Source organism: Chamaea fasciata, unplaced genomic scaffold (assembly GCF_029207755.1).
Source record: "Chamaea fasciata isolate MVZ Bird 193981 ecotype frontalis unplaced genomic scaffold, bChaFas1.0.hap1 SCAF_5, whole genome shotgun sequence".
In the NCBI taxonomy this organism is placed as follows: domain Eukaryota; kingdom Metazoa; phylum Chordata; class Aves; order Passeriformes; family Sylviidae; genus Chamaea; species Chamaea fasciata.
The window spans coordinates 54,148,871-54,164,201 of record NW_027094090.1 but is presented as its reverse complement, the minus strand read 5'-3'; the positions used below and the strand labels follow the sequence as shown (position 1 = coordinate 54,164,201).

General features: G+C 50.9%; 2 protein-coding genes across 2 annotated transcripts; both read right to left on the bottom strand.

Moving 5' to 3' along the window:
* Positions 1-46: 46 nt before the first annotated feature.
* LOC136289689 (lactosylceramide 4-alpha-galactosyltransferase-like) lies at positions 47-6,267 on the bottom strand. The gene is made up of 2 exons (XM_066183721.1): positions 6,137-6,267; positions 47-4,207 (listed from the first exon to the last, which is right to left on the bottom strand). Exon 2 carries the CDS (start codon positions 4,202-4,204, stop codon positions 3,071-3,073), a length of 1,134 nt encoding a protein of 377 aa, XP_066039818.1. The 5' UTR covers positions 4,205-4,207; positions 6,137-6,267; the 3' UTR covers positions 47-3,070.
* Positions 6,268-10,798: 4,531 nt separating this feature from the next.
* LOC136289688 (lactosylceramide 4-alpha-galactosyltransferase-like) lies at positions 10,799-15,175 on the bottom strand. Its single transcript, XM_066183720.1, has 3 exons — positions 15,166-15,175; positions 13,880-14,022; positions 10,799-12,207 (listed from the first exon to the last, which is right to left on the bottom strand). Exon 3 carries the CDS (start codon positions 12,202-12,204, stop codon positions 11,071-11,073), a length of 1,134 nt encoding a protein of 377 aa, XP_066039817.1. The 5' UTR covers positions 12,205-12,207; positions 13,880-14,022; positions 15,166-15,175; the 3' UTR covers positions 10,799-11,070.
* Positions 15,176-15,331: the final 156 nt, after the last annotated feature.

The following is a 15,331-nucleotide window of genomic DNA, read 5'->3' as shown; positions in this document are numbered from 1 at the left end:
TTGTTTTATACAACTCATTTCAAGTAAAAATTGATGACTCCGTCTCTTTTAGTCTACAACTGAGCGTTTAATCAGTAGTGTGCTGTGACACTCTCTGTGAAACAATGAAACATACTCCTGCTCACATTAAATTTACATATAAATTACATCAGTGTTCCCTTGTGCATGCTAGCACTGTACTTTTCAGCAAATAATGGCATTTAGAAAAAGGTTGTATTAAAATTGATATACGTATTTCTCTTATTTGATAGTCACTGCATATCTAAAAGAGCAATAACCACACATTGCTTACACTTTACCTTCTAGACAGAAGCTTTGATTTGGCACAGGCAAAACTCCAGGATGTTTTAGTTTCCTCTTCTCATTTTATAGCAAGTTAATTTCAAATGCATTATTACAATACAATGACCCGGACACACAGGGAACACATTTATATGGGGAGATGGTCATCGTATCCACAACAGACCTTAAAATATTTTGTTTCTTAACACAATTTTCATATACTCCCTATGTATTTCTGAAACACTTGGATGGTAACTTCATGGTACAATTACTAGGAGGGCTGACTCGGAAAGATGCCCTCCTTGATTTGTTGCTTGTCAACAGAGAGGATCTTGTGATGCTCTTGGGAGACTGGTGGTTGTCTTGGCCACAGCGACCATGAAGCCATCAAGTTAAAAATCTCTGGTGACAGGAGAAAAAGTGTCAACAAAACTTCAACCCTGGACATGGGAAGAGCAGATTTCAGGCTGCTCAGGGAACCAGTAAGTAAAGTCCCCTGGGAAAATGCTTTTGAAGGTCCTGGGGTCCATCAGTGCTGGTCACTTTTTAAGCACCAGCTCAGGAGGGCACAGGAACAGGCAATTCCTAAAAATCAGAAATCAAGTAGATGAGGCAGAAGGCCACCTTGGCTGAACAGGAATCTTCTTTTGAAGATAAGGTAAAAAAGGAAGGTGTATGCCCAGCAGAAGTAAAGTCAGGTATGTGGAAGGAATACAGAGATGCTGCTCACCACTGTAGGGGAAGAATCTGTGTGGCCAAAGCTCCACTGCAATTGAAGCCACTAGAAATGTGGGGGACAATAAAAAGAGGGTTTTAAAAATACTTCAGTGGCAAAAAGCAGTGCTGAAATGACATCAACCTGTTACGGGATGAGGATGGTCACCTCACAAACAGGGCCATGGACAAGACAGAGATGTTTAATGCTTTCTTTGCCTCTGTCTTCAACACTGATGCTGGACTAAGGAGTACCCTGAGCTAGAAGACTGTGACTACAAGAATGAAATTGAGTTAACCCTGAAGGTGTGAGGAAACTGCTGCTTCAGCTGGATCCTTATAAATCTATTTGATGTGATGGGATTAATCTGAGAAAATATAAAGACCTGGATGATATCATCACAAGGCATCTCTTGATAATTTTTGAACAGTCTTGGGAATCTGGAGAGGTCCAGTTTTCAAAGAGGGCAAGAAGGATGACCCTGGAAGCTACAGTCAGTCTCACTCCACTGCCTGGTAAAATTATGGAGATGATGATGATTATTCTGGGAAGTATTGAAAAACACCTGAAGGACAACACAGTCATTGGTCACAGCCAGGACATCTTCATGAGAGGAAAGTCCTGCTTATCAAAACTAATTTCCTTTTATGCTAGGATAACCCACCCAATTGATCAAAAAACATCAGTAGATGTAATCTTTCTGGATTAAAGTAAAGCTTTGGATATTATCTATCTCAGTGTGCAGCCCACAGCTGGATTAACACATCATGTGATGGATGAGCAACCTGCTCATGGGTCAAGCACAAAGAATGACAGTAACTGAGGTGACAGCAGACTGGTAGCCTGCCACTAGTGGCATTCCACAGGGTGCCATCTTAGGCCCCGTTCCTCCCTCAAGGGTGAAGAGGCCCAGCAGAGCCCTGGATAAATGACAGGGCTGGGCAATCACCAACTGTGTGAAGTTTAACAAAGACAAGGGCTAGATTTTGGGACAGGACAGCCCTGGATGTACAGACAGACTGGGGAACGAGGGGCTGGAGAGCAGTGGTATGGAAAGGCACCTGAGGGTCCTGGTCGATGGCCAGTTGGACATGAGCCAGCAGTGCGCTGGCAGGCAGGAGGGACATCCCTATCCTGGGATAGGCCCAGCATCACCGGCCAGGCCAGAGAGGGGATTGTCCTGCTCTGGGCTGGGGCCGGAGCAGAGCAATATTCACCTTGAATACTGTGTGTGGTTTTCGGTGCCACAATATAAGAAAGACCTAAAGCTGTTAGAGAGTGTCCAAAGTAGGGTTTTGGCAATGGTGAAGGGCCTGAAGGGGAAGCCACACTAGGAGCAGCTGAGGGCACTTGGTCTGTTCAGCTGGAGAAGAGGAAACTGAGGTCAGAGCTCACAGCAGTTCTGCAGCTTCCTCATGAAAGGAAGAGGAGGGGCAGGCTCTGAGCTCTGCTGTGTGACCAGGGACAGGACCTGAGGAAACAGTTGGAGCTGTGTCAGGGGAGGGTTAGGGTGGATATCAGAAAAGGTTCTTCACCCAGAGTGTGTGGGGGCACTGAACAGGCTCTGCAGGGAAGCCCCAAGAATTGATGCCCTCTCAAACAGGGCATGATAGTTAGAGTGTCCTGTTCCATGGAAGGGCCAGGGGTAGGAGCAATGATGGTTGTGGGTATTCAAACACAGAATATTCTGTGAAAATTTCAGAAGTGATGGAGAGCAAGGCAGGAGTTCCTACAGCTATTGAAACATCACAAGGGGCTCCTCAGGCTGGGATCCGCTGGAGGAGCCATTGGAGAACACCAAGAGAGGACCAGAGGAGAGACGCTGATGAACGAGTTCAACCCTCCCTGCAGCAAAAGGTCTCCTGAAGGACAGCAAGAGAGGCTGACCTCAGGTTCTGCTGCAAATTTGAAACACAAAGGACCTGAGGCAGATATCAGGAATATCAGGTACAAAACCACAGAGCTCTCACACAGAAGACCTGTGCTGAGGACTAGAAACCAACTCTGCCGATTGGCAAAGGCACTCGGTTTCCTCCAGTCTGGGGAACATCCCTGCAGCCAAGGGCCCACAGGTCACACTGCACGTCTTGACAACTCTTCAGAGTCCTGTTTCATCTTTGCATAGGTGGCAGGGCAGAACTGGGAATAGAGCTGAGCCAGCAGAGCCTGGGAGGGGATCTCTAACTTGGTCTCGTGGCTCAGTTTGTTCCATACGTGCACTGCATAGGTGTTCTTAAGGAGATTGTGAAGCTCCAAGGCACTGACGGCCTCAAACAACTTCTTCCAGTCCTGCCAGGGAATAGGATAAACAACTTCTGGGGCGAGAGCATTCACACCTTTGCAGCTCATGCTCTTGATAGTCCCGAGGGAGCACCATTTCTTGAAGACACGAGTCAGGAGGTCTGGGCCCTGGTGGCCCCAGACCCAGCCATTGTAGTTCTGCACAAAGTCCTGCATGCAAAGCTCCATGAACTCATGCTTGGGATTAAAGGACAGAAAGGCACCGTTCAGTACATCATCACCCTGAATCCCAAGAGCATTGGTGAGGTTCTGTAAGTTCTTAAGCACAATGAAGTCTGTATCTAGGTAGATGCCACCAAATTTCCACATGAGGACAATCCTGCAGGCGTCAGACAGGACATGTAGAAAATGAGGTTCTTGGTGCCGCTGAGGCTGCAAGTACCACTGCGCCAGAGGTGTTCCAGAAAAGAGCTCTGTCATGTCCAGGGGCCGGATTTCCACATTGGGGAAGCAGCTCAGCAAGGAGAAAGCCCAGTGTTTGGGTAAGGAGACATTCTCTCTGGCCAATCCTTTCATGAGCACCACGACTCTTGACGCGGGATGTGTCCTGGCCGCTGACTCCACAGAACACGAGAACAGGTAACTTGGGGAAGTCTGCTCCGAGGTCTCCACAAAAAACACATTTCTTCTGGAAGGAGTAGGCTCACCAGCAATGTTGAGGGAAGAAGGCACAGAGTGAGCACAGCTGATTTCAGCAGGCAAGCTGTAGGGGGGGCCTCTGCTCTTTGGGTCCTCCCAGATGCCCCAGTAAAACTTGTGGTAGGCGAAGGACACGAACATGAAGATGAGGATAAACAGGGCCCAGGGCTTGTGGCTCAGCACCACCCTGGTCAGCTTTAGGAGGCAGCTGGGCATCCTGACCATTCTCTCTACAGGCAGAGCCTCCTCACTCGAGACAGCCATCATGATCTGAAGGGAAGAAAACCAGAGAAAAACCTGACAAATGAGGCAGCAGAGGATGAGCATTCCTTCACAGGTGTGTCCCACCTTCATAGCAGTGCACAAGAAACTCTGGGAATGCCATTAGAAACCTCATCTGTCACCCTCTAGAGCTTCAGGTCACTGTGAACACGAGACAGGAGACACGTAGGCACAGCCCCTGGCAGGAGGAAATAGGAATGTTCCTTATGACCATTCCTACAGCCCTGTCAACAGGCACTGTGTGGAGCTGCTGCCCAGTGACAGCTGGTTGGCATGAGGGGAGTTGTTTTCTCCTGATACACAACATGTCCTTCACCCAAAGCAAACACAAGCCTCAGTCTTCCAGGTTGTTGATGTGGCAGTTGCTGCCTTTGCAAACCAACCACCTGCCCCGGAGAGCCCGGCCCATTGCTCATGGCACCGCAGCCTGGCAGGATGGATGGAGGGTGGGGAAGGAATTGTTACAGGGCAGCTCTGGAGGCAGATGCAGAGAGTAAGGTGCAGAACTGCCTTGGTGAAGGGAGTTCCAAGGCTGCTTCCCAACCCTGCACAGGCCACACTGCCTCTGACCTGCTCAGCTCCCCCAGTGCATCCTGCTGGTGGACAGGCAATCCCTCCCCTCTCCTGCCCTTACTTCCTCACTTCTTCTGGCAAAAGGGAGGGATGGAGTGGAAGAGATTATTAACGAGGCAGCAACAAAGAGATAAGTCAGTCTAGCCCCATCCTCAGCGTTAGCATCAGCACTGCTGCCCTTGCCTCTCCTTAAAGTGAAGGGCAGCAGAAGCAGCACCTCCCGTGCCCACCACCGGGCCCCAATGGTCAACAGGCAAGAGCACATGAAGAAGCAGTGAGGAAGGTTGTTTCTTTTAGGACCAGAGGAAATGGTCTCCAGTTGTGCCAAGGGAGGTTAGAATGGACATTACTCAGAATTTTACTCCCTGAAAGAGTTATCAGGCATTAGCACAGGCGGCCCAAGAAAGCGGTGGAGCCACTGTCCCTGAAGGCACTTAACAGACATGGAAGTGTGGCACTTAGGGACTTGGTTTAGTGGTGGAATTGGCAGAGCTGGCTTTGGGGTCAGACCCAGGCACTCAAAGGTCTCTTCCATCCTAAAGGGTTCCATCATTTCTCCTGCCTCCATGAGCTCCATCTCCAAAGCCCCCTGCCCCAGGATGGAAAGGCTTAGGAAACAGGAAAGGCTTTAATCCAACAGCTGTAACCAAAGTGGCAGGGAACAAAACAGAGGACGCAGCTGGCACAGTCCTATTTGTCATTGCTCCTTGATCACTGTGCCTGGGTCACATGCAGAGCTTCCCCTATGGCCAAAAGAACTTGTCAGCCACACTGGGAGGCATCCAAATGTCAGAGCATGGAGCCACCGCTCTGCACCAGGTACTAGGGGACAGAGGAGAGGCAACTGATAGACAAATGATCAGCTCTAGATCCACAGGAGGTTTTCTCCTCCCGCACAGAAATGCCAGTGCGTGCTGCCAGTGCTACAGGCAGCAAAACCCAGCACAATCTGTATTTTACAGACTTCTTTACATTCCCCACCCTCCACACCATAGCTGGGTTGACCGTGTAAATGATTTTTTGCTTTGCAAGCACAAGAAGCAAAAGTAGCACAGGCTTGGCGGGAAGTTCCTGTGCAGTAGAGGAGCAGGAAAGCGCCACGCTAATCTAACCACAAGAGACGTTTGAGGCTATCCGTGCATTTTGTGCAAAAGACAGAACTTTACTACCATCACATCTGTATAAAGTTAGAAATACATTTTAGCTTCTGGAGAAGATAAGGCAGCATTCAGACACTGCATTAGCCAGTTCAGTTCTTTTACAAAACAAACACAGGAAGCCTGGGTCTATCTCTTCCTCTGAAAACACAACCGCCATTGCAAAGAAACTTCAAACACTACTCACCTATAACTGCTTTCAGGACACCAGAATTCACTGCTCAGCTGGAGAAGTTTTAAGATGTTGGTGTCTGTGAGAGCACCTACAACTCTATGTTCTGGCACTTCCTCCTTCAAAAAAGAAATGACAAGAGAAAAAGTCTGAATACGTGGAAACGCACAATACATGGAGAAGGATGTGACATCATTAATCCAGTGAGCAGGTCATAAATAGGATGTACGTAGCACTGCAAAGAACCCATCTAATTATAAAGTAACCATGAAAAAAAAGGAGGAAATTCAGACCTCATAGACACTACACTTAAAGCTGCAGGCTGTGCCAGGAAACTTTCTGGTTTTGTTTTCTCGTGCTTTGCTAAAATTTCCCAGTGGCTGCTCCTGGGGCTGCCACTGATAACTGAGCTGACCCTTACAGAGAGCTGCCTGCTCCCACACCAAGCCCTAAGTACAGAATGCCCCCTTGGAAATACACTCTCTTTCCAACTTTTACTCGTTCATCAGGGAATACTCCCTCATATGCCAGGGACCTCACTGAACGACATTGCTCAAACCAGGTGTCCCTCATTCTATGGGAGTTCTCCCTCTGCCCCCCTGATCAAGGGTGGCTGTCCTTCTCCTGCATAAGACATGCAGGCACACTCACAAATCCCTCCTTTATCAGTACAGCCACTCAATTAGGGTTTACTGCAGTTCCTCCTCAGCTGCCTGAAACAAATATTGCTCTGTAGACTAACAGACCCCTCTCCTCTCCCCAGATCCTTTTGTGAATGGCAGCACCATGGATAAGGGACTCATGACAACGCTTGTCCTAGCAAAAGGACTCCACAACCATTCTGGGCTACCTGATGCAGTGTCTCACCACCATTCCTTCCATTCTAACTTGCCTCAGTTGAATTTGTGCCCACTGAGTCTCCTGCCATCTCTGCATTGAACAGAGGAGAGTCTCACTTTCATCCTTTACCCACCCACCTTCGGTCAGGTGTTTGCACACCCTGACAAACAGCCCAGCCTGCTCTAGTCCAAGAAAAGTCAGCAGAGCTCTCCCAGTCTCTCCTCATGCACCGTGTGCTGCAGTGCCCTCCTCACCTTAGTGGACCTGGGACAGACTTGCTCCAGTATGGACACGCCTCCCTCATCCAGGGATTCCAGAACCAGCCCTCCAGCTGTGTCTCACCAGTGCAGAGTGGTGGGCAAGGATTTCCATAAGAGGTAGATGGATGGTGCCCCATCATCCACTGCCTACATCCTCAGTGACATCTTCAACTTACCACGTGGCTCCTGGACTCCCACCCAGCAGAGAGCAGACACTCCAGGAGGTTCCTGGAGCATGTGGAACAGAGCTTCCTGACACAGCTGGCAGGGGAGCCCACCAGGAGAGTTGTCCCAGGGGATCCGCTGTTTGCAAACAGAGGAGCACTGGTGGGAGATGAGGTTGCCAAAGGCCATCTCAGGTACAGTGACCGTGACAGGATTTGATTTCAGGTCTCAGAGAAGGGAGGGAGGATGGAAGGGGGCCAGGAAAACCACTACCTTGGACTTGTGGAGGACAGGCTTACGTCCGTTCAGACCACTGGTTGAGAGAATCCCTTGGGAGACAATCCTGAGGGGTCAAGGAGCCCAAGAAGGCTGGACATTCCTCAGGAAGGAGGTCATACAGGTGGAGAAGGAGCCCATTCCGATGTGCTGTAAGCTGGTCCAGGGAAGGCTGGCCAGGACGAACAGCAAGCTTCCACTGGGACTCGGGGAAGAACAGAGAGTTTAGCAGCTCTGGAAGACAGGTCAGGCAACTCAGGAAGGCTACAAGAATGTTGTCGTCAAGTTAATCATGACAGAGAAAAGAGAGAAAACGAGAAAGGTAAAAGTCCAGCTAGAAGCCAATCTGGCCACCGGCAAAAAAGTTAAGAAAAAATGCTTCCCCAAATGCATTAATAACAAAAGGAGGCCAAGGAGATTCTCCATCCTTTATTGCATGCTGGGGTGGGAACACGACCTCCAGGAATGAGGAAAAGGCTGAAGTACTCAAAGCCTTCTTGACCTCAGTCTTTAACCAAAAGTCCAGTTACCCGCTGCGCACCCAGCCCCCCCAGCTGGAAGACAGAAACAGGGAGCAGAATGAAGTCCCACCACTGCAGGAGGAAGCTGTTAGTGAGCTGCTGTGCTGCCCAGACACGCACCAGTCTAGGGAGATGCCATCCTTCCTCATAAGGCTACAGAGGGCGCTGGTGAAGCAGCTCACACAACTGCACTCTCCATCGTTTTCCAGTTTTTCGTTAACTGGAGAGCTCCTGGGTGACTGGAGGTTGGCCAATGTGACACCCAGCTGAGAAGGCTTGGGAGGACAACTGGGTGAACCGCAGGCCTGTCAGCCTGCCCTCGGTGCCTGGGAAGGGCATGGAACAGTTTACCTGGACTGCATTCACATGATGTGCGCTGCACCACTGGGGCGTCGGGCCCAGCCAGCACGGGTTTAAGCAGGTCCTGCTTGGCTGACCCAGCCCCCATCTATGAACTCCTAATGGATGGGGAAAGGCTGGAGATGTTGTGTACCTGGGCCTTCAGTAAAGCCTTTGATCACTTCTATCACAGTGTTCTCCTGGAGAGCATTGTCCTTGCAGCCCACAGATTTAACAGGTTCCCCTGCTTTGCTGGGAAAAAAACTGCCTGGATGGCCGGGCCCAGACAGTGGTGGTGGAATTAATCCAGCTGGCAGCACATCACTGGTGCTGGACCCCAGGGCCCACTGTCAAGGCCAGCCCTGTTTCGTATCTTTGAGGTTCAACAAGGCCAAGTGCCGCGTCCTCCCCTGGGTCAGAACCCCCGGCAGCTCCAGGCTGGGGAAGAGTGAGTGGGAAGAACCCAGCAGGACAGGGCCTGGGTCTGCTGGTCCATAGTGCCTGGCCACCATAGTGCATGTCCAGGTGGGCAAGAAGGCCAAGGGCTCCTGGCCTGGGTCACCAGGGGAGTGGCCAGCAGGACCAGGGCAGGGACTGGCCCCCTGTCGTGGGCACTGCTGAGGCCTCACCCCGAGTGCTGTGTCCAGTTCTGGGCCTGGCACTGCAGGATGGACATTGAGGGGCTGGAGCGTGTCCAGGGAAGGGAACAGAGCTGGGCAAGGCAAGCTGGGCATGAGTCTGATGAGGAGCGGCTGAGGGAGCTGGGGGTGTTCAACCTGGAGGAAAAGCAGGCTCAGGGAAGCCTTATGGCTCTGCACAACTCCCTGAGAGGGGACAAGGGTGCAGCCACGTGGGGGTGACGCTCTGCTCACAGGGAACAAGGGACAGCATGACGGGAAATCAACAGAATGGTTTGGGTTGGAACGGATGTTAATGATCATCTTCTTCCATCCCTCCTGCCACGGGCAGGGACACCTTCCCACCATCCAGGATTGCTCCAAGCCCCGTCCAACGTGGCCTTGGACACTGCCAGGGATCGAAGGGGCAGCCACAGCTGCTCTGGGCAACTTGTGCCAGCGCCTCACAACCCTCACAGGGAACAATTTCTTCCTCATATCCAATCTAAACCTCCTCTCTGTCAGTGTGAAGCCAGTCCCTTTGGTCCTGGTCACTCCAGGCCATTGCAAAGAGTCTCTCTCCATCTTTCCTGTGGGCTCCCTTCAGGCACTGCAAGGCCTCAGCGAGGTCCCCCCAAAGCCTTGTCTTCCCCAGGCTGAACAATCCCAATTCCCTCAGCCTTTCCTCCCAGCACAGCTGCTCCATGCCTGTGATCCCCTTGGTGTCCCTGTTCTGGACTGGCTCCAGCAGCTCCGTGTCCTTCCAGTGCTGGGAATCTCAGAGCTGGATGCAGCACTCCCTGCACCACAGTAGAATTATCTTGAAGAAAAATTTCAGACTACTTAAGCACTGTGTGCCATGGGCTCCCCAGGGAAGTGGTGGAGTCACCATCCCTGGAAGCGCTCCAAAAAATGAGTACACATGGCACTTTGGGATAAAGGCTAGTGGGCATGGGGATACTGAATTGAAGTTTGGACTCCATGATCTTGGAGGTCTTTTCCAACCTTCATGTGCTTCTGAGTTGTTAGTTTTGTCCCTGGGGACACTGCTCTGAGTCCTGGACCTGGTCCTTCTGTCTATGTGGACATGTTGTCCTCTGGACTTCCACAGTGGGCTCAATATTCCAATGAAAGGGACGCAATCCTCCTCACAGCACTGCAGAAACAGGCAGTGCTGAGAGCCTTCAGAGTGTGACAATGGCAGGTTAGATGTTGGTATCCTACACGAACTACAGCAGCAGAGCAAGGATCTTTATACATTCTGCTCCTAAAAGAACTGCTTTTGTCTATTTGTTTTCCTGAGGAGTCCCAGAAATGTCACCCCACTGCTGTGCAATCGGAAACAGTAGGAAGCATCATTTGAACTTTTCTCAGTTTAAAAGAACTTCACACTGAGCCATGCAGGGAGCTCAAATGTTTTACACTCCTTAAAGGAATTTTCATATACTCTTCACGTATTTCCCCAGGCGTAAAGGATCTTTGCCAGCCAGGGAGTTCTCTTCTGAGCTCCAGGAAACTGTGTCCTCTGGCACTGCCTGGCAGTCATTTACAAACTCAGAAATGCCACAGAGAGGAAGCCAAGGGTCCCTACAGCTGTTGAAACATCACAAGGGGCTCCTCAGGCTGGGATCCGCTGGAGGAGCCATTGGAGAACACCAAGAGAGGACCAGAGGAGAGACGCTGATGAACGAGTTCAACCCTCCCTGCAGCAAAAGGTCTCCTGAAGGACAGCAAGAGAGGCTGACCTCAGGTTCTGCTGCAAATTTGAAACACAAAGGACCTGAGGCAGATATCAGGAATATCAGGTACAAAACCACAGAGCTCTCACACAGAAGACCTGTGCTGAGGACTAGAAACCAACTCTGCCGATTGGCAAAGGCACTCGGTTTCCTCCAGTCTGGGGAACATCCCTGCAGCCAAGGGCCCACAGGTCACACTGCACGTCTTGACAACTCTTCAGAGTCCTGTTTCATCTTTGCATAGGTGGCAGGGCAGAACTGGGAATAGAGCTGAGCCAGCAGAGCCTGGGAGGGGATCTCTAACTTGGTCTCGTGGCTCAGTTTGTTCCATACGTGCACTGCATAGGTGTTCTTAAGGAGATTGTGAAGCTCCAAGGCACTGACGGCCTCAAACAACTTCTTCCAGTCCTGCCAGGGAATAGGATAAACAACTTCTGGGGCGAGAGCATTCACACCTTTGCAGCTCATGCTCTTGATAGTCCCGAGGGAGCACCATTTCTTGAAGACACGAGTCAGGAGGTCTGGGCCCTGGTGGCCCCAGACCCAGCCATTGTAGTTCTGCACAAAGTCCTGCATGCAAAGCTCCATGAACTCATGCTTGGGATTAAAGGACAGAAAGGCACCGTTCAGTACATCATCACCCTGAATCCCAAGAGCATTGGTGAGGTTCTGTAAGTTCTTAAGCACAATGAAGTCTGTATCCAGGTAGATGCCACCAAATTTCCACATGAGGACAAACCTGCAGGCGTCAGACAGGACATGTAGAAAATGAGGCTCCTGGTGCCGCTGAGGCTGCAGGTACCACTGCGCCAGAGGTGTTCCAGAAAAGAGCTCTGTCATGTCCAGGGGCCGGATTTCCACGTTGGGGAAGCAGCTCAGCAAGGAGAAAGCCCAGTGTTTGGGTAAGGAGACATTCTCTCTGGCCAATCCTTTCATGAGCACCACGACTCTTGACGCGGGATGTGTCCTGGCCGCTGACTCCACAGAGCATGAGAACAGGTAACTTGGGGAAGTCTGCTCCGAGGTCTCCACAAAAAATACATTTTCTGCGGAAGGAGTGGGCCCACCAGTAATGTTGAGGGAAGAAGGCACAGAGTGAGCACAGCTGATTTCAGCAGACAAGCTGTAGGGGGGGCCTCTGCTCTTTGGGTCCTCCCAGATGCCCCAGTAAAACTTGTGGTAGGCGAAGGACACGAACATGAAGATGAGGATAAACAGGGCCCAGGGCTTGTGGCTCAGCACCACCCTGGTCAGCTTTAGGAGGCAGCTGGGCATCCTGACCATTCTCTCTACAGGCAGAGCCTCCTCTCCCGAGACAGCCATCATGATCTGAAGGGAAGGAAACAAGAGAAAAACCTGACAAATGAGGCAGCAGAGGATGAGCATTCCTTCACAGGTGTGTCCCACCTTCATAGCAGTGCACAAGAAACTCTGGGAATGCCATTAGAAACCTCATCTGTCACCCTCTAGAGCTTCAGGTCACTGTGAACACGAGACACGTAGGCAAAGCCCCTGGCAGGAGGAAATAGGAATGTTCCTTATGACCATTCCTACAGCCCTGTCAACAGGCACTGTGTGGAGCTGCTGCCCAGTGACAGCTGGTTGGCACGAGGGGAGTTGTTTTCTCCTGATACACAACATGTCCTTCACCCAAAGCAAACACAAGCCTCAGTCTTCCAGGTTGTTGATGTGGAAGTTGCTGCCTTTGCAAACCAACCACCTGCCCCGGAGAGCCCGGCCCATTGTTCATGGCACCGCAGCCTGGCAGGATGGATGGAGGGTGGGGAAGGAATTGTTACAGGGCAGCTCTGGAGGCAGATGCAGAGAGTAAGGTGCAGAACTGCCTTGGTGAAGGGAGTTCCAAGGCTGCTTCCCAACCCTGCACAGGCCACACTGCCTCTGACCTGCTCAGCTCCCCCAGTGCATCCTGCTGGTGGACAGGCAATCCCTCCCCTCTCCTGCCCTTACTTCCTCACTTCTTCTGGCAAAAGGGAGGGATGGAGTGGAAGAGATTATTAACGAGGCAGCAACAAAGAGATAAGTCAGTCTAGCCCCATCCTCAGCGTTAGCATCAGCACTGCTGCCCTTGCCTCTCCTTAAAGTGAAGGGCAGCAGAAGCAGCACCTCCCGTGCCCACCACCGGGCCCCAATGGTCAACAGGCAAGAGCACATGAAGAAGCAGTGAGGAAGGTTGTTTCTTTTAGGACCAGAGGAAATGGTCTCCAGTTGTGCCAAGGGAGGTTAGAATGGACATTACTCAGAATTTTACTCCCTGAAAGAGTTATCAGGCATTAGCACAGGCGGCCCAAGAAAGCGGTGGAGCCACTGTCCCTGAAGGCACTTAACAGACATGGAAGTGTGGCACTTAGGGACTTGGTTTAGTGGTGGAATTGGCAGAGCTGGCTTTGGGGTCAGACCCAGGCACTCAAAGGTCTCTTCCATCCTAAAGGGTTCCATCATTTCTCCTGCCTCTATGAGCTCCATCTCCAAAGCCCCCTGCCCCAGGATGGAAAGGCTTAGGAAACAGGAAAGGCTTTAATCCAACAGCTGTAACCAAAGTGGCAGGGAACAAAACAGAGGACGCAGCTGGCACAGTCCTATTTGTCATTGCTCCTTGATCACTGTGCCTGGGTCACATGCAGAGCTTCCCCTATGGCCAAAAGAACTTGTCAGCCACACTGGGAGGCATCCAAATGTCAGAGCATGGAGCCACCGCTCTGCACCAGGCACTAGGGGACAGAGGAGAGGCAGCTGATAGACAAATGATCAGCTCTAGATCCACAGGAGGTTTTCTCCTCCCACACAGAAATGCCAGTGCGTGCTGCCAGTGCTACAGGCAGCAAAACCCAGCTCAATCTGTATTTTACAGACTTCTTTACATTCTCCACTCTCCACACCATAGCTGGGTTAACTCTGTAAATGTTTTTTTACGCTGTAGAAGGCAAAGCAGCACAGACTTGGCAGAACAGAGCCGGTGCTGTAGAGAAGGCACAAAACTCACCTGTTTCCACTTTCGAGACACCACAGAATTCAGTGCTTAGCTGGAGAAGATATTCAAGAAATTAAAGTCTGTGAGATGATGACTACAACTCTTTCGTCTGCCACTTCAATTTTCTTCTGAAAAGAAACGATGACAGAGGGAGCCTGAACATAAGGGGAAAAGAGAAGGGCAGTGTGAGACAACATTTACGTAGCCAGTAACTGATGCAATGGTTGCAGAGATGCCCTTTGAACAAAGCAGTGGGTTAAAATGTAACTAAAAATAAGTTTAAAAATGAACCAAGTGCAACTACTCTATTGGCCCAACACTTTAAAGGTACACTTTAAACTACACTCTGCCAGGAAACTTTCTGGGTTTGTTTTCTCGTGCTTTGCTAAAATTTCCCAGTGGCTGCTCCTGGGGCTGCCACTGATAACTGAGCTGACCCTTATAGAGAGCTGCCTGCTCCCACACCAAGCCCTAAGTACAGAATGCCCCCTTGGAAATACACTCTCTTTTCAACTTTTACTCATTCATCAGGGAATACTCCCTTATATGCCAGGGACCTCACTGAACGACATTGCCACATCCAGGTTTCCCTCATTCTATGGAAGTTCTCCCTCTGCCCCCCTGATCAAGGGTGGCTGTCCTTCTCCTGCATAAGACATGCAGGCACACTCACAAATCCCTCCTTTATCAGTACAGCCACTCAATTAGGGTTTACTGCAGTTCCTCCTCAGCTGCCTGAAACAAATATTGCTCTGTAGACTAACAGACCCCTCTCCTCTCCCCAGATCCTTTTGTGAATGGCAGCACCATGGATAAGGGACTCATGACAACGCTTGTCCTAGCAAAAGGACTCCACAACCATTCTGGGCTACCTGATGCAGTGTCTCACCACCATTCCTTCCATTCTAACTTGCCTCAGTTGAATTTGTGCCCACTGAGTCTCCTGCCATCTCTGCATTGAACAGAGGAGAGTCTCACTTTCATCCTTTACCCACCCACCTTCGGTCAGGTGTCTGCACACCCTGACAAACAGCCCAGCCTGCTCTAGTCCAAGAAAAGTCAGCAGAGCTCTCCCAGCCTCTCCTCATGCACCGTGTGCTGCAGTGCCCTCCTCACCTTAGTGGACCTGGGACAGACTTGCTCCAGTATGGACACGCCTCCCTCATCCAGGGATTCCAGAACCAGCCCTCCAGCTGTGTCTCACCAGTGCAGAGTGGTGGGCAAGGATTTCCATAAGAGGTAGATGGATGGCGCCCCATCATCCACTGCCTACATCCTCAGTGACATCTTCAACTTACCACATGGCTCCTGGACTCCCACCCAGCAGAGAGCAGACACTCCAGGAGGTTCCTGGAGCATGTGGAACAGAGCTTCCTGACACAGCTGGCAGGGGAGCCCACCAGGGGAGTTGTCCCAGGGGATCCGCTGTTTGCAAACAGAGGAGCACTGGTGGGAGATGAGGTT

What these genes read in the sequence shown, in the direction of transcription:
- LOC136289689 (XM_066183721.1), bottom strand. Translation starts at nt 4,204, where the DNA reads ATGATGGCTGTCTCGAGTGAGGAGGCTCTGCCTGTAGAGAGAATGGTC.
- LOC136289688 (XM_066183720.1), bottom strand. Translation starts at nt 12,204, where the DNA reads ATGATGGCTGTCTCGGGAGAGGAGGCTCTGCCTGTAGAGAGAATGGTC.